General features: G+C 45.4%; 1 protein-coding gene across 3 annotated transcripts in view; it reads right to left on the bottom strand.

The window, feature by feature from the left end:
• The window catches only part of SENP5 (SUMO specific peptidase 5), a 273,248-nt gene that overhangs the window by 101,344 nt on the left and 152,741 nt on the right, over nucleotides 1–19,163 (bottom strand). For all 3 annotated transcript variants that reach the window (XM_086944242.1, XM_086944241.1, XM_086944240.1), the window contains exon 6: nucleotides 18,350–18,427. In XM_086944242.1, coding sequence (XP_086800368.1) covers nucleotides 18,350–18,427 — 78 coding nt within the window. The remainder of the gene's footprint in view (nucleotides 1–18,349; nucleotides 18,428–19,163) is intronic.

Raw genomic sequence — 19,163 nt, 5'->3', positions numbered from 1 at the left:
CTGTTTTTGGGACTTCCCAAATATCTGGTCAGGCGTTTGCAAATCGCCCAGAATTCTGCAGCCCGAGCCATTTTTGGCCTTCCAAGGAAAGCCAGAGCTACGGATCTTCTTGCCACATTGCATTGGCTACCAGTTGCAAAAAGGATTTTATTTAAAACACTGACCACGACTTTCAAGGCCCTGCATGGCATAGGCCCCAAATATATCTCCAAGCGACTGTCTTGGTATACCCCTCTCAGATCTCTTAGATCCTCGTCCTTATCAAAAATGAGTGTTCCCACTATCAAACGGGCAAGAGTAGGAGGACGGTCTTTTCGGCACTTAGCCCCTCATGCATGGAATGATCTTCCAATCTCTTTAAGACAGACTTCCAGTCTTCTGTCTTTCCGCAAGGCCCTTAAGACTTGGCTCTTCCCGTAATCTTTGAGGCTGTTTTTATGTCTGTATGCTCTTTTGGTGTTATGTTTTTGTTTTTCCCCATCTTCGGTTGGGAGTCTTCGTCAAAGCGCCGGGATACTCCAGTGGAGTGGCCGTGCGCTATAGAAGTGTACAAATAACATAACATAACATAACATAACATATCTGTAAACTCAAACGACCCATGTCTGTATATTTTATATTTAAATTTTATTTTATTATTATTTTATTTTAATATATAATGTTTGATTTTGTTTGATGAAGTGCATTCGTTTTTTTCTAACATAACCTGCAAGCTTTTCGCTGACCGTCTACTTTGCATACTGGTACTCTCTAGTCCATGTAAATCTCTTAATCCCTAGAGTGCTCTCCTCCACCTCTGTGGCTCTTCAAGAGTGCGCCCTGCTTACTGCTAGTTTGCTATTTGCATCTCAACATTCTTATCATTCAATCATGCGCCCATCTAACCCCACCTGGAACTCTAATCTCGTGCGTTACGGACCCAACACCTGGTACATTAATTACCCTAACAAAATGACCAGTAATGCAAACAAGAACTTCAAGCACAGCATTCTAAAACACACACCCTGAAACACTCATTGTAGATAACTATCACTCAGTGACCAACGGCAGCACGAAAACAAACTTCATTTTCTACACTAATCGCCCGGCTCAATGGAAAATCAGCTTCTCCCTTCACCTTCAAGTCGCCAAGTCAGTAACCATTCCCTATGGTGAAAAAATCTCCACTACCATCTCCCCGACCTTCAAAGGGGATCTCACCATTTCTATTTACAGAACTGGAACCATTCTCATACAAGTCACCGACCCTCACCTCGCCACATTTGACCGCCACTTCCCCACACTTCTCATCTCGCAAAACCAACTGAGCTATCAAACCCTCTCTCCCCAATCCCCCACTAATATTTGGGAACCGATCCTATCTCCCTGCCCTGACAACCCTTTCCTCAACTCATGGACTTCCACCATCTCTCGCTACAATCCCTCTATCCCCATTCTTACTCTCCATCGTCTAACACCCACCATTCTCACATCTACTGATCCCTCCAGGAGTAAACTCACTACAACCCCCCAAGGCCAATCTTAACAGCTTGGTCTCTAACCTCAGCCCGCCTGCGACTGTTATCCCCACAGACTCTCCCCTCTCTACCCCTGAGAATATGCACCCTCCCCCACATCCTTCCCCTACCACCTACACAGAACCTGTTCCCACAACCCTTACTTCCCCTTGGTCTAACGTCATTTCCAATCCAGTGGTCTTTATCCTCCCTTCTACAACTGCACCACCCCCCCTGCTGTCACACCCCCCATACACAACCCGGCTCTATCCTCTCAGACATGCCCCGGAACTCAGATAGCCTTTCTTTAATTCCTCCTCCTCCTCACCTGGACTCTAGTCCCACTTCTCATCTGAACTCCTCGATTGGGAACATTACTAATCCGGCTCCCTGCCTCCAACCTCTGCCCTCTGCTAATCCACAGGACCTCACAGACTCTCCACTCTCTACCCCTGAAAATCTGAACCCCCCCCCTCACAATCTTCACCTACCACCTACACTGTCCCTATTCCCCCGACCCTTACTTCCCCCCTATCAATCGTCATTTCCAATCCTGTGGTCTCTCTCCCCCCTCCTACCACTGCATTCTCCCCCTCCGTTGCCGCACTCCCACATTCACAACCTGCCTCCACCACCAATCTCGCTGACAATGCCCGGATCCCTGACGTCCGTCCCAGAATTTCTCTCCCTCCTCTCGTGGACACCAGTCCCTTCTCTCCTACATCAAACTCCTCAGATAGGAACATTACTATTTAGACTCCCCGCCTACACCATCACTCCTCTCCTGATCCTATGGACTGCATCCAACCCCTCACCCCTGCTCATCCTCTCTCCATAGACCCCAGTCACCCTCGACCCCTGCCTAAAACCTTAAACTCCATCAGCTTTATAGCGCAGCAACTGAACAGAATGGAGTAGAAAATTAACTCCCTTTCTGCTGATTTCCTTCACTTACAACAAGTCCTTCTCAACAGGGCCAAGCCACCGTGCTCCCTCCGAGGTGTTATGCACCTACTTCACTCAATACATCTCACATAGCCCCACAGCGCACCCCTCAACCCTCCAGCCGATCACCGAGCCAGGCCCTCAGTCCCAACAGTGATAGCTAACCCTTTTCAGCACCCAAACCTGTTGAACTCTACGACTCACACCTCGCATTGGACCGGAAGTCAGCCCCTGTCCACATCCCTGTTATAATCAGCACCAATAGAATCGCAAATACTGTCCACTCGCCTAGACCCCCTGCTCATTCTTGACATTCTCACCCCTCCAGGGTACAACCTCATCGCCAAGACAGGCTGATCAAAACTGGTGGGGGTCTAGCAATCTTGCACAGAGATGGATTACAGATTACCAAAGTCAAACCTGCAGTATACCTTTCGTTTGAATACCTAGGCGTCAAACTCACTACCAAGGGCACCCCACCAATCAAATTCCACACCATCTACCATCCTCCTCGAGAGCGTACCCGCTTCCCAGAAGAACTAAGAGACCTCATAACACGATTCTCCTTGACAGACACCAAAGACGTGTTCTTGGGTGACATCAATATCCACTGGAACGAACCAGAAGACTTCACTGTCCTGAACCTTTCCAACCTTCTGGAAATATATAACCTCAAGCAACTCTGCAATAAACCAACTCACAAAGGTGCAACTCTAGATGCGAACATAAACAACGATCTGATCTCCTTGAGAGAGACTTCTCCCATTGACTGGTCTGACCACCACCTCATTCTGTATAAGATTGACACTTGCCAACCTCCAACCTATCCGTGTTGTCAAACCCAAACTCTTAACCACAAACATCAAAGAAATACCTTTATCCGAACTTGAAGCCAAGATTCTTCCCCATCTTCAACTCCATCCCTCATCATGGACGGCTGATGACCTCACTTCTCACTTCAACTCAAGAATGGCAGAGGTCTTAGACCAAGTAGCTCCTCTCAAACTCAAACAACTGAGAACCAAATCAAATCCCTGGTTTAACGTGGAGCTGAATGATGAACGGCGCCAACTCAGACAAACAAAGGTCTTGGAGACAAAACCCCTCATCCATGCACCTAACATCTTAGATCTGCTAGATGGTCTTACAAAAAACACATCTTCAATGAAAAGGCATCTTTTTTTCCGCAGCCAACTAGATCTGGCGAAAAATAGACCAAGAGAACTCTTTAACATTATTAAAAGCCAAACTAACTGCACTCCCTCAAGAAATCGAAGCCACCAATGAGCGATGTGAAGAAATTGCCACCTTCTTCACCAATAAAGTCACTAAAATTGATCAATCCTTCTTACAAACTGCTAACCCCCCCCCCCCCCCCCCGCCCCCCCCTAACCTGCCCCCTTCAACCTCCCTGGACCACTCGGAAAGAGCTCTTAACAAGGACAATCAGACCTACTTCCATCTCAAAAACAATGCGCATTGGCCCGACTTTGAGCTAATGTCTGTAAACAAGGTCTTCAATATAATTTCCAATCTGAAACCTTCCTCCTACACCATGGACCCCCTCCCTTCCTCAATCATAGAAGAACACAACCACACCATCTCCCCTTTCTGGACAAAAATCATCAACGCCTCTCTCCCCTCAGGCTGTGTCCCAGACTCCTTTCAACTAGGAAAAATCACACTCATTCTCAAGAAACCTGGGGTTGACCCTAATGATCTTAACAACCTCAGACCAATCTCTAACCTCCCATTCCTTGCAAAAACATTAGAGAAATGTGTTCTCCTTCAACTCAATAATCACATTAATTAGTTCAACCTCCTTGATGGCTTTCAATCTTGTTTCAGAAAAGGCTGTATCACGGAAACAGCTATGCTCAACGTTGCAGACGACATCCACAAGGCCCTAGACGAAGGAGATGTCTGCCTACTCATCCTTATTGACCTATCTGCGGCATTCGACACAGTAAACCATCCAGCCCTTTTGAAGACCCTGTCAAAACGGCCCGGCATCAATGGTACAGTACTAAAATGGTTCACCTCCTTCCTTCAACACGGCTCGCAACAAATTAAAATTAACTTGTGTCTCTCAAAACCAACTAAAGTTACACTTGGGGTCCCGCAAGGCTCGATCCTCTCCCAGTCCCTCTTCAATCTCTTAATGGAGCCCCTCACATTCATATTGAAAAAAGCGGGAGTGAATTACCACCTTTACGCGAATGACACCCAAATCTATTTCAGGATCAAGTCTCCCAGCGACATTCAAATCTTCAATACCACCCTAACTGAGATCCAAACTTGGTTCTACGTTAACCACTTAAAGCTCAACCCAGACAAAATGGAACTAATCCTATTCTCTCCAGAAAGTAACCATCGCCCAATCCAAGAGTGGCTCAAGAAGCTGGTTGCCCTAAACTGCCCCCTTACCCTATCAGACTCAGCTAAGTCTCTAGGCATCATCCTTGACGAGAACTTATCAATGGAGGCCCACATCAAAAACTCTGCAAAAAGTGCTCTTTTCTCCCTAAAACACCTCAAGAAACTGAAACCTTTTCTACCCCATGATGACCTCAAGACAGTAGTCCAATCCATAGTTCTCTCCAAAATAGACTATGGGAACGCCATCCTTACAGGGACTCCGAAAGCTCACCTAGCACCTCTAAGAGCAGTGCTGAACATGTCCGCTCGACTCGTATCTGGAGTTAAAAGATTTGAACACATCACTCCAGCCCTCAACTGGCTTCCCATGAAAGTGAGATGTATCTATAAACTGGCCTGCATCACACACAAAACCCTTCACTCTCCTGACCCCAACTACTTAAACAAACTGATTAGAGCAGGCCAATCCAGAAGACTAAGAGGCTCCAACTCACTCCTTATTCCTCCGAAAGTGAAAGAGAAAAAACCCAATGCGATCATTCTCTGGCAACGCTCCCAGGATATGGAACGCTCTCCCTGGAGTCCTCAGATGGAACCCCTCCTCCTCCTGTTTCAAAAGGGACCTGAAACTCCATCTCCTAAACAAATACTTTCATGACCAACATTAACTACCCTTTACCCAAGTTATCTCCCCTCTCCCTGGACTTTTAAGGATAGTGGGTGACTGGACTAGGTCTTTCTAGCCCTTTCTTTTTGCTTTCTCCCCCTCCGCTGCGCTGCATATTTATTCCCATGCTGTATTTTTGACTGTGGTTTGCTTCCTTACTGCCGGCCTACTATGTAATGTATTGACCTTCTGCTGTTTTACTATGTGTATGTAAAGTGCTCTGATACCTACGGGTCGAGCTAGCGCTATATAAAAAAACTTTAAAAATAAATAAATTAAAATACAGTATCTGTGTGCAAGTCAACCCCATGATACTGGGCAGCTCTCTGGACTAATAGGTTAAAACCTATAGTGTCCTCTGGTGGGGAAGGCCTGGAAGGATATACATCGTCTTGAGGGACGTAAGGCACATCAGGGGTGTAATAATCATCCCATGGATTAGGTGACTGAGGGGGACTATTGGTCCCTACTGGGTTATGTGCACCCCCACCTGTGTCAGAGTCTGTATCTACATCATCATCTGGATTAGTGGATGGTGTAGGCGAATGATGTGGTGTAGGAGTTGTAGGAGGAGGAATAGTATGGGGAGGTGGTGGAGAAGGGACCCTTAATGGAGAGGTTGCAATGTCTCTTTTCTTCTTTGGAAGAGGAGTTGCAGGCAACTCTAGAGGTCTCTTTTTTGAGCTAAGAAATAGTTGGCCAGTCTTAGGATCCTTTACAAGAGTCTTGAGTAGGATCTGGTGTAAAAACCTCTTCTGTGTAGGGCAGATCCTTCGGCGTCAAAGTTTTCGGTTCCGGAGGTTTTTTCGGCAAACTCTGTAGCTGGTCTAGGGTCTTTTCGCTTAGAGCTATGATCTTTCGAAATGTCTTCAACCAGAACGTGTTTTTTCGGTTCCGGGTGTTTTTCCGGCTCCGAAGCATGTGAGTCGGGAAGTTTAGGCAGTTTTTTTACTCAGCTCCGAATGCGGTTTTGGCATCGATGAGCCGGTGCCAGTCTTCGACGCTGAGTGCTTCGGTGTGGGAGCAGCGGTCAGGGTGACTGAGGAACATGGCTTCTTCTTCAGTGTCGGTAACGGCTCGACACCGGAAAGAGGCTGACTGGAGGCTTAGTAGGCTTCTTTGCCGGGCCCAAAGGCAGGGTGTGGGAAGCAGTCGCTCGGTGCGCACCCGGGCCCGAAGGTGAGGGTATGACAAACATTTTTCGAGGGTGTCGAGAAAGGGTTGGTGTCGACGTTCCTACTTACGACCCGTTGAGCTGGAGTGATGTCCTCGACGTCTGAGTCTTCGCATCAGAAGAGCTGGCACTTTCTTCGGCCCGCTAGTGTTCTGGCACATAGACGCCCTCTTGAAAGATATCGTCCGGGATCGAAGCTGATGAGCGAGCCATGGTTCTTCAAGCTCGTCGGTCCCGAATCGTCTTCTTGGAGCGGAAAGAGGCACAAGAGGAACAGTCTTTGGCCTCGTGCTCCGGTGAGAGGCAAAGGTTGCACACCTCATGTAGATCGGTGTGGGGAAACTTCGACCCACATTGAGGACACTTCTTGAATGGCGTCCTTTCCATGAGCCAGAGTGTGAGGCCCAGGTTGGCCCGAAGGCCTTAGTCGACGACCGGAATCGAAGACTTCGAAGTGGTGAAGAATCGCGCTGATGGGGAGCGCGATCGAAACAATACCGTCTAAGTGGCTGAGGATTGCACGCCGATGGAAATTCGGTTCAAAACCGGAGCGCAGGAAACACATCCGAGCCCGATGGCGGAAAAAAACAATCTGAGGATGGAGCCGATGCCCAGGCGCAATGTGGTCCAAAGGAGTCGTCACCTATCTCGTGACTTCCAAAGAACTTTCCAGGACAAAAACCAACTGCAAACATCCGGGCCCAACACTAGGTGGCGATATATGCAGTGTGTAATCTGCAGCTCATATGCCTCGAACTCCCCTTTACTATTCTGTCTTTAACTGCAGTTAGAGGATTTTGTAACCACCAATCCACATGTTAAAGGAATAAGCAGAAATTTGTCAGATGATACAGCTCGACATATTCCCTCAATTCTTGATCACATAGGGCCTGATTCTGAGTTTGGCGGTGTGGGAGCGGGGTGGCATGCCACCGCCCATCTCCCACACTGCCAAAGCTGACCGCCAGCTGCATTACGAGTTCTCGTCTGGCGGGCAGTCATTTGGCGTTCCCATGGCGGTGCCTATTAAAAAGGCACCACAATGGGAACATCAAACCAAGTTCTGCACTGCACACTATGTGCTCCCCTGCATGTATCCCCTTGTCCCTGAGGCCATGGGGAGGGCCTCCTTAGTTCCCTCACTGCTAGCTTATTCATGGCCGGCTCACCGCCACGAAAAGGCTGGCAGTGAAAAAACTCGGAATATGCTTGGATGCACCGCCAGCAAATTACTGCCTCATACTGCTGCAACACCGCAGCAGAGCTATGGTTCCCCGGCGGTAGCAGGCCTGCGGCAGTCCGACTGCCAAATTCAAAATAGGGCAGTCAGAACACCGTTGTGGGGGCGAGGGTGTACCTTACAGTCACTAATCGCTGCGCTCAAGCATCAGGAGGTAAACCAGTAATTGATCCTGGCGTGCAAATCGTGCGGGCAGATTAGTGTGTGAAACCTCATGCCCTGCGAAATCTCGAGCGCCAGGCATCGACCATGTCCAGTTCTGCAATAGCACGCTCTATAACTTTAGCAGATAATGACTTCCATCGAGCGGGCCCTCCAGACGATCTAGAGCCGGGTTGAGGACAATTAAAATCTCCGCCCCACACCTGGGGAATCAATGCCAGTCGACGCAGGCGCCCAAGGAGCTCATGGTAAAATTGCGGGTGATCAAAGTTAGGGCCATAAACAGTAACAATAATGAATTCCAAACCCTTCCCTTTGTATTTGGAAATGGCGTACCTGCCCTCTTTGTCTCAATCTCCTCCAGCGAGATACCAGTTCTGGGATTCAACCAGGTGATTACCCCGCATGCATGAGTGGAAAACCCTGCAGCATGAAATATTCCATGCAATCATCTACGAGTTTGCATCTGGCTGCCTGCGGGTAGATGGGACTCTTGCAAAAGAGCTACGTCTATGTTATGCCTAGTGAGGTAAGCAATTACTTTCCTGGTTTTTCTAAAATCATTTAGACCCCCGCCATGCCAGGTCAGCAGCCACAACCTATCCCCCAGAGTCTCAATAAAGTTTTATGTCCTTAGCGATACCTCCCTCACTACCGTACATATTAGTACTGCAGGGCTCTGTCCTACAACTGGCCCCCCTACTGGGATTGATGAACACGCTGTGCGCGCTGGGACCATAATAAGACAATACAGAAAGAACACCCACATAGAAAATCTTCACCACCCACGCCATGCAGACCACAACGTAGCATAGTCAAAATCCCCCATCCCTTCCACACAAAGAACATACGGTTAGAAACCATGTGGTGAGTAACACACAGGGGCGGATGTTACCTTGGCTCCGCTAAGTGAACCACTAAGACAGTACATAGTAATGCCATCCAAGCATATCGGGGACATGCGTATAAGAGAAGGAAAGCACTTTCAGCTCACCAACAATTGCAAGCCTCCCCCTCCCAGTCTCCTATGCAAATAGTATCAGAATTTCTGGTTTTCGCAAACAATGTAGCCCACCCACCAACCTGATCAACATAATCATAACAATACGTTCAGTGTGTAGATTCCACTAAAGCGTAAGTAGCAGACTCAGAAAATCTGGGTATATTTAGCACTCAAACCATACCCAATATGAGGGACTTTCCTTAGATACGAGTAACATTTAAGTCTCAGTCCCAGAGTGTGAGGCTACCATTGGGATTATTTCAATCTTGCTCATCCATACCACCACCAGCCTTTTCGTCGAGCCTCTCCGCCTCTCTATTCCGCTATTCCATTTTAGAGTAGGCTTTAGGGGCTTTCTGCAGAGATTTTGGGTACAGAAGATCTTGGACTTGCAATTCATTATAACTAAGCCAGGCAGGATACAGCATTGCATAATCTATGTTTTGTTCCCGCAGACGCCACTTCAGAGGGGCAAACTGCCGTCTGGCGTCCTGCACCTTCATAGTGAAATCTGGGCACAATGATATTGAGGAACCCTCATACTGTAGGTCTCTTTTTTTCCTCTGGCCTGCTTAAGGGTCGAGTCTCTGTCTCTATAATTTAACACTTTTGCAATCACCGGGCGCGGCAGGGCTCTAGGTTTAGGGCCAAGAGCCGTGAGCACGTTCCACTACCAATATTTCAGAAAAGGTTTCCCGGCACAGTAAAGTGATGAAGAGTTGCTCTATGAACACTTCCATATTGCCCATTGCAGTAGATTCCGGTGATCCGTATATTACTTCTCTAGGACTGTAGCCTCCAAATCTTCTGCCTAGTCTTTCAATGCAGTAATCGTTTGCCAGTTATTTTTGGATTGTATCCTTTTCAGATTATGCCTCTTCTACCTCAGCCACCCTTCTTTCAGTCAATTCTATTCAATTCAATATTGCTTTATTTCGATTTTGGTTGCAAATCATAAAAGCATACAAAACAAATCATACATGAATAAATACAATCAGATAACCATTTATAGTACAATTTTTTAAAAATACAATATACAATATTTACAGGATAAAATGTTAAACGAATTGGCACCCTGCAAATTGAATTCATATAAGAGTCTTAGCATTACTTGTTATAATATTAAAATTCAAGTTTCAGTATTATACAGGAGGCAATCTAAAGTCAGACGGTGGCGAACAAGACATTTAAGGAAGCTTGCCACTGAAAAAACCAACCGCTCACCCTGTAATAGTTGTAAGAAAAGCAATGCTGGACGGTATTGAATAAAACCGGTGCTCCTTAGTATAGGTATAAGCCATTTTTTCCTAAGCTCATGGTAAAAAATACAAAAGAATAGAATATGAGCAGTAGATTGTAACGAGACACCGTCACAAGGACGGGGGGGGGGACTTTTACCCAGTTGTTCCTGGTGGGAAATGCAACCAATCTATAGATGGTATTCATTCTAAACCTTACCAACAGATAACGCTCATAACTCGTGGTGTTATAGGTGAGGTACGGCTGTATAGTAGGTTCCGCTTGTATGAGCAGGGCGTGAGTAACAGAAGGTTTGGTGATCTCACACATCAGCCTCAAATTCTCTAAGTGGGCCAAGCATTTCTTTTTTAGGACCTTTCTCGGTACCTCGCGAATTAGTGAGGGATTTAGATAGTATTGATCCCACCCCAGATCATGGAGAAATCTCGCTATATATTGCAGCCACCTTGAGTTATTGGCGTTATCCATTTTCAAACAGTCAGAAAGAATGAGCTGGGTAAAGGGTGCCTTATCTGAGGTCCAAATCCTATGCCACAGTAACAATGGTTCAGTTTTTGCTAGGTCCATGACATATGAAAGACCTAGCTCGGTGTGACAAGCAAAAGTGCCCGCGCTACCAGGGACTCCTAGAAGAAACCTTAAAAAGGAATTTTCTACCCTTTGAATACTATCAAGAGCAACAAAACCCAAGAGACCTGCCCCGTACAGGGCCACGGAGAGACATTTGGCTTTGTATATCTTGATCATTTCTGGGGGAGCTCCCTTTCCCAGCTTTCTCGCGAAATTGGTTAGGGCAGCTGTAGTTCTTAAAAAGAGCAGTTTATGGGTTTCCATGGCTGCTGTCCACGAAAGTTTGTGGTCTATTGTTATGCCCAGATAAGAATATTTATCAGTGGTCGCTATTTTTTCTTTATTGAGGTAAATCCCTCTCATTTTGTTTTTACGGCGCGATCCCACCCTCATGACAAAGGTTTTACTGATGTTTATTTTCAGATCCAGACCAGCCATAAACGTTGAATATCTATCCAGGTTCTTTTGCAGTTCAATGGGGGTGCGGGCTAATATAACTGTATCGTCCGCATAAAGGAGTGCGGGAATTGGGCGATTTTCCACCATTGGGAGGTCTTGGCAATCCTTCAACATCTCACTTTCCAGCCTATTTGTGTACAAAGTAAAAAGGAAGGGTGCCAAGACGCACCCTTGCCTCACCCCTCTTTCTACTGGAAACTCCTCCGTCAGCTCTCCCCCCATCCCGTAGCGGACTTTTGCTGTGGCGTTTGAGTAAAGCTCTCTCAAGAACTTTACTTCGTTCGATGGTGCCCCCATCTCGATCAACAGAGACCAGAGTTTAGAGTGGGAGACACAATCGAACGCAGATGATAAATCCACAGACCATATAACGGTCTCCGCCTTTGATATAAACGTATTTATCGATCAGGAGGGAAAGATTTAAGGCCTGCTCAGTAGTCCCCAGGCCCTGACGAAACCCATATTGGAGGTCTGAAATGATTCTGCCTTCCTCTGCCCAATCTTGTAACAGTTCCAAAATGACTCGACCAGCCACTTTACCCAGGGAGTCTAAGAGTGAGATTGGGCGGTAGCAAGAAACAGACCCTCTGTCCCCTTTTTTGAATATGGGAACTAACACGGATCTCGACCAGGAGTCCAGTAAACCAACGTTGCAAGTTGCATTCAGGACTCTGGTGAGAAGGGGGGTCCATAGGTCCATTTGGGCTTTGAACAGATCGATTGGGACACCATCAGGACCAGGTGCCTTCCCATTTTTGCTAACTTTCAGAGCCTTTGCAATTTGCCTCGTTGTGAACTGTAGGTCAATGGGGTAAGAGCTGGATAAATCATTAGGTCTGGGGTCCCTTGAGTTTTGCGAATCGGGGCTAAGAGAGAAGATCTTGGTGAAGTGTTGAACCCAGTCTTTCTCATCTATCGCCATCTCTAATTTTGGGATCTTGTTATTGTCATTTAGAAAAGGTGATTTGACCACTTGCCAGAAAGCGGCCGAGTTCTTGTAAGTGCAGCTTTCATGCAGTTGGTCCCAAAATTGGTTTTTTAATTCCCTTTTCCTCATTTTGAGTGCTAGATTGTATGTTTGCCGTAGGTCTTTTACCTCTTGTGGGATGCTATCTGGTTTCCTCAGGGCAGTTTTTAAATTAGTGTAAGCAACGGTACATGCATGGTTAAACCAACCCTTTTTCTGTCTGGGTTTTTCCTTTACTTCAATCCACAACGCCTCTTTTATTATTTTTATGACAGCCTCAAAATTGATAATAATGTCTTGATCGGATACGTCCAAGCTACGACATTTTATGAAATGAGGGAAAGCCCTTACTACTACTTGCTTTGTTATTTCTGTTGGGTCTCTTTTCCCCCATTTCAGGGCGTAGCCATTTATTCTGTTTAAGGCCAGATTGTTTTGCGCTAGAATCGAACCATAGCCACTCCTTGGATTCGGGGACAATGGCATAGAGATGGTAATTGGAGTGTGATCACTTAATGGAATATTATGTGAGGTGAACACCGCTTCTGCCAACATATCACAATTTGAGACCAAAATATAATCTATGACTGTTTGGTGCCCCCTCCCTTTCAGTCATGTCAATATGTTTGTTATGAAAGACTGGGTTGACCCATATAAGTCACTGGGACCTGGGTAATTGAACGTTATAGACAGAGTGGTCCCAGACTGGGAGAGGGAGAAAAAGGTTTACAGTGAAGAAAGACACATTTGTATATATCCGCAAGGTCCGACTGCTTATCCGGAGACTGAGCCCCCTCCACTTCTCTATTCCTAGATTTCTTCTGTTCAAACTGTAACTTAGGCTGAGTCTTGTCCAGTTTACCTATTCTGATGGGTGAGAAGGGCGTGGGCTTCACCAGCCTTCGCCTCTCTGCCACCCACGTGCCGTTCTGAGCCAGGAGTATCACCAGACCTAGCGCTGGGTCAGTACAGGGCCCATGCGAAGGACATTGGACCGGTGGGCATCATTGACTCCCAGCGGGAATTCTCAATGACTGCGCAGGGCACAGCGGGCAGCCGCAGGGCCCAAATATGGGGGGGGGGGGGGGGGGGGGGGGGTACGACTACTCGCTGTCACCATACGCACAAGTACTCACTTGAGCCTTATTTCTCTAGGTTGGACCACGTGCAAATGGTGCCTTGGGGGCTCCCCTGTTCACTGGCCCGACATCACGTAGCAGCAAGACCAGGCTGTATCTGCGTGGATTCTTTATGGCGTTCTCCTGCCGTAGGCCTCTCATCTGAGCACTGCACCAGGAGTCCACACCGCTAGCTCGCCCAACTCAAACAGGCTGCATGGGGTGTGTTTCAATGCCCTCTCAGATCTGGCGATATTGTCACCGGTGCAGCGCAGTGAAGAATGGGCCCAATAATTATGGGGATCTCAGGCCCGGCCCCAGTGCAGCAGCACGCGCAGAAATCAGGGACTCTGGGTCCGGCTACCCCAATTCAATAATGTCTGAGCTCGGGCGGCGCGGGCAAGTTCCCAGCTTCAGTCAGCCGCGCCACCAGAGTCTTGCAGGGCCACACCTCCGCAGTTTAGGGCAATGGTGGTGCAGATCTATGCGTGATCCGCTTCAGGACACACAAGGCGCCACGGTCAGAGAGCGGGGCCCTCTAAGGCTCGTCTCCAATAACCGCAGGATCCTCGTCCCTGCCAAGCGGTGTCTCCTGTGTCCAGATAGGCTGGGGTCACCACCCAGATGCTCCGCTCTTCTCAGCAGGTCAGCATTACTTTAGGGATCAGGCTCCCAGCGGCGGGTGTGTCCAAAGCAGGCAGCCACCGAGATGCCCGCAGCTCCCGGGTCGCATCTCCGTTGCAAAGGTCTCAGCAGCGAGCACGCAAGCACCATGCGTAGGCCACAAGGACAGGCTCACCCGTCTCCAGTCTGCGATGTCGCCTGTTCTCAACTATGCGCAACTATGGAGGCGCAACACCAGTGCTTTGCAATCCGCAAGTTTGGGTGTTCAATTAATACCCAGAGGTCAGGATACCCTGCACATCCTCCTGACTATCCACGTCATGTTTCTCAGGCCTCGCTTCTGCCGGTCTAGTAGACACTGGCAGCGCGCCTAAACAGTGACCTTGAGGTCCGTGCCCAGTGACTGCATCATCATAATTCCGCCCCCATTCCTCCAATTAGGGCATCACCAATCTGAGAGCAGGCCCTCGCAGTGCCATGTGGAGCTAACTGCCTCGGTGCAACCAGCGAGGAAGAGACTGCGCAGTCTTTACCCGTCACACCCTCTTCAGAAGGTTTTCAAGGCAGCAGGCTCTCCCCAGCTCGCGGCAATCCCCGCTCTGCAGAGAGATGTTAGATTTTCCCCTTTGGGGACCTTCGTGAGGCAGGATGAATGCAGCTCAGGGGCAGCAGCACAAGAGAACACCAAGGCTCTGCCATCTTACGTGCAGCCAGCCACGCAATAATGAATGCATGTTAACTTCTCTCAAACTGCATTTCTTCTGCCACTGGCCTCAATTATTTGCACAGTGAGAACCACAGATTTAAGACTATCAACAGAAAAGTTAAAAAAAACTGACACCAATAACTGAAAATTGCAAAGCTGTTTCCGTGAATTTCAGAAGAGGTGGGGAGGAAAATACCATTCAAGTTTCACCACCCATGCACACCATGGAAGGAATTTCACAATGCACGAGATATAGGCCTTCTACAGGACCATGATGAATCTCATTGCAAAATTGGGGAACCATTGTCAGCCAAAGAGCCTGAAAACAAAAATAGCACTGGCAAAGCCAATAGGTCTGGCATTAATGTCCCAGCAAATTTAAACAGCCATCTACAAATGCAGTTTGCTTGTATCGTATGCCAAAATACTGTCTATCATGTTAAAACCTGTCTGCCTGACTGTCAATGCTGGGAAAATGTAGTAAATGTACTGTTAATTATGAAGAGTCTTAGTTGAGATTATTTTTTATTGGCATAACCATCTGACAGCATGACGTGAGAAAGTAATACTCATCTGGGTAGAGCCAAGGTAAAGCCCACTCAATGCATGTTCTTTTAAAAATTACTAAACAAAAATATCCATACAGATGCACTGTCAAGCAAGACCTAAGGGAAGTTTACTTACCTTAGTAGGGCATTTTTATGACAAATTTAGAATATCATGCACCAATATTTGGCATACTTTGTTATTTCTGGACATGCTACTCTACGCTTAGACAACGCGAGTAGCTGTAAAAAAAATCCTGTGAAATGTGTGAAAAATAGTTGTCAGTGCATTTAATGCTATTTTTGTATTAAAAGATAATTGCTGGATTACGTGCTTATTAGAACAAGAGCGCAAGCAAAAAAACTGATGGTAATTTCACACCAATAATTGAAGAAAAATAAACAATGTTTAGATATTTAGGTCTAAATTTGTGGCTGGTAACCATGACCAAATTGAGGCATAACAGCAAAACACTCGCATTCCCATAAATTACTTCATTAGTTAGGTGGTGCTTATTTCTCCCAAATGGCAATGCAGGACAGCTTCACTTTACCATCAAAAAACACAAAGTGTAGGAGGGTCCGAGGGGAAACAATATTTAAAGACCAACTTGCATCCTATCCCCCAATTTAACTATCAACAAAAACACAGGGAATGCGTCTAGGAAGAAAACTACAATAATCTGAACACTCATGAGTAGGTACGTTCAGAGAGGTACCTAGCAGATACCAGTTTTCAACCAAACCCAGATGACGAGATTCCGCCAATGGGTGGGCTGATGGGTACTCTTCTCCACTTTTCTCTCCTCATACTAACTACTTTATCACACTACTCATGGGTGTTCAGATTATTGTAGTTTTCTTCCTAGACGCTTAGCTTCACTTTACAAACAGCAGAATGATGCACTGAAAATGCATCCACGGACTCTAAGGAGCGAAGCTTTTCGATTTTGTTTAGTACCACTAAGGGGGCTTATAACATTGTCCCTTACATCACCTGGGTACTCCTCCCTACTGCTCCCGATAAAGGGGCTATTGATAACAGCAGAGATTGGGGTGGGGAGAGGAAATTAAGGGGGAAAGGGATTGAGGAGGCAATAGAAATAACCAAGATCACAAGTGGGTCCCTTAGAAAAGAGGAATTACCAGGTTTATCAGTAATTGCATTACCAATTCTTCCTAGTACTTCACCCGTAGGTCTCTGAGTGATTGATAAGGGGTAGTAAGGAGTCTGTAGGTTTCAGGAAAGGGGGGCAGTAAGAAATTATGGTTCAGGGAAGTGGTACGGGGAGATTTTAGGGTTCCCTGGAAGGTCCGTTAAAAGAACAATAATGGGGTTTTAAAGTTCAAGGAAGGCTATAGTTATGGATTAGTTAGGGCTTTTAGTGTTAAGGGAGGGGTATCATTAAGGGATAGAAAGGTTTGCAGAGTTCAAGAAAGGGTGGTGTTACACGGATTGTAGAGTTCAGGGAAGAGCATCATTAAATGGTAGGAGAGGTTTTTAGGGTTCATGGAACAGTAGCATTAGGGTTAGTAATGGGTTTTTAGTGGTCAAGAAAGTGAAGTGGTAGCAAGGTTTTCTTTAGGATTTCGGGATGGTATTAAGCGGTAGTATTGAGGTTTTGGGGTACAAGGATGGGTAGCAAGGAGTTTGTAGGACGCACAATAGACTTTAAGGGTTGGTAGGGTTCAAGGAGGAGCAGCATTAAGTATTTTGCAGGGTTTAGAGAAGGGTGGAGTTTTGCAAATAAAATATTTATATTATTTGATATCTAATTTGTCACAATCTATGGCTTTCTCACTTTCAATGCGATGATTTACTGATGGTGCTCTTCAGTTAATGAATGTCTGAACAACTTTATTGCATAACATCATATTTATTCTCTTTCATAACGTATTGGAATAGGATGTTTATGTAATTTGGTACTTATTTCATGGATGGATTGAGATATTGTTATATTTATATATGAAATTGTCTTTAAATATGAAATGCTAATAAAAAATTATAACACAAAATATTTTATTTTATAAACCAAACAGAGCATTTACATGGCAATGCGAATAGAACAAGACATGACTCCTTTCCATTATCGTTGGGGTCACATACCTTAACATTTTTGACTAATATTTGGCCCAACTTAGAGTTACAGAACTCAACTGTTATTGCAACCTGAGGAAAGGGCAGTGTTGAGAGGTAGTACGGGGTGTTTAGGGCTCAGTAAAAAGTAATTTTAAGTAGTATTAAGGGGTTTTAGTGTTCATGGGTGGGTAGCATGAAGGTACAGTAGGTGTTTTTCGGGTTCAGGAAACAGTTACGTTGTAGTTTTGGAGTTTTAGGGATCATAGAAGGATAGTGTTAATGGGTAATAAGGAGGGTTCATGGAAGAGTTGCGTTAAAGGGTGGCAAGGTATTTGTGCGTTTCTTGAAGCGTAGCTTCAAGGGGTAGCAAGGGGTTTTTAGAATTCAAGGAAGGGCAATTTAAAATTATGGTACAATAAATATGTTAAATATATAGAAGTATTACATTTCAAGTAAATTAAATATATCAGTAAACCAATTTTTAAAGACAATATGATCAATTAAAATTAATAGTTCAATTAACTTTTGGGAGCTGAGGAGCCTCTTAAAACTTTGAATTGGAGGGGAACAAAAATTCCACCATTCTCTCTCAAGGAGTGAAATGACAAGGCATCTGAAGCGGATGATGAAAAAGGAAGGGGAGGTGGTTGTGACTGCAATATAGTAAGAACAATTAATGGACAGAATGTTGAACAATGTCAAACACAAGGTTTGTGCCAACTGCACCGTAAAGCCCAATTTAAAAATGGAGCAGTTTACGAGATGAAATCTACGTCACTGAGAGGTTTTCCTCCCAAAGGTGGTCAAGGTTAGTCACATTACAAATTTTTCTGCATGCATTTTCAGGGACATTATTGAACAATTTAACCCTTTCTTATATTTAATTTTGTTGGTTCACTTAAAATAACGTGATTCTTCTAGGTTTTGTTATGCAATTTAAGGGAAGCAGCTCACCTTTTTCGTCCATCTTTTGACACCGTTATAGCCTTTGGTTACCAGCTGCCTGTGGAAAAAGCTGTTGAAGAAGTGAACCTGAAAAAAAATGACAAATTTAGTTTTTCTCCAAATGAAATGTCTGAATGAAATAAAGGTATTGCCAATTAAAATCAAACACAGAACACTGCAAAGCTTAATGCTAACAGATGCATAATGTTTTAGAATGGTTCAATGTTCAAAATGTAAGCAAATGTACATTCTAAGCTAATCACAAATAAGTTTGAAGAATTAATGCAGAGATTTAGTGAAAAACAAAAGTAATAAAAAGACGCTGAAGTAAGACTAACATTTTTGCTGCAATTCTTGCACAGTTGCTTCCAACTGCAATGGGGACACTGCTGAAATCACGAGTGTCATACTTTACCTTGTGAATACCTTCACAAGGTTATCTTTATATTAAAAAAGCATATCAAGAAACATTCAAAGAAAAGGAAACGTTACTCCGCTGTAATATGAGCATTTTACAAAACACACATTTATCTGTCATATATATATATATACACACACACACACGTACAAAGCTTCAATAGAATGCTTAAGTTGAGAACAAAACAGTTTGTAGCGCATCAATAGGTAAAAGGCGCCATAGTTGATTCACTTAAAGTAAATTATTAGTATATATTAAAATGTCACTAAAAACATCTTTCACATACTTTTTCTGAAACAAAAGGAAATGAAGGGTAACATTGGTTGATAGGCTACACTATACTTTAGTACAAAAACTGGCAGCCTGCCTTTAAGGGACTCAACCTTCCTCCTGTGTTCCATCACG

This window comes from Lissotriton vulgaris, chromosome 11 (assembly GCF_964263255.1).
Source record: "Lissotriton vulgaris chromosome 11, aLisVul1.2, whole genome shotgun sequence".
In the NCBI taxonomy this organism is placed as follows: Eukaryota; Metazoa; Chordata; class Amphibia; order Caudata; family Salamandridae; genus Lissotriton; species Lissotriton vulgaris.
Note: the sequence above shows the minus strand (reverse complement) of the source record. Positions and strands in the feature narration are given on the sequence as shown.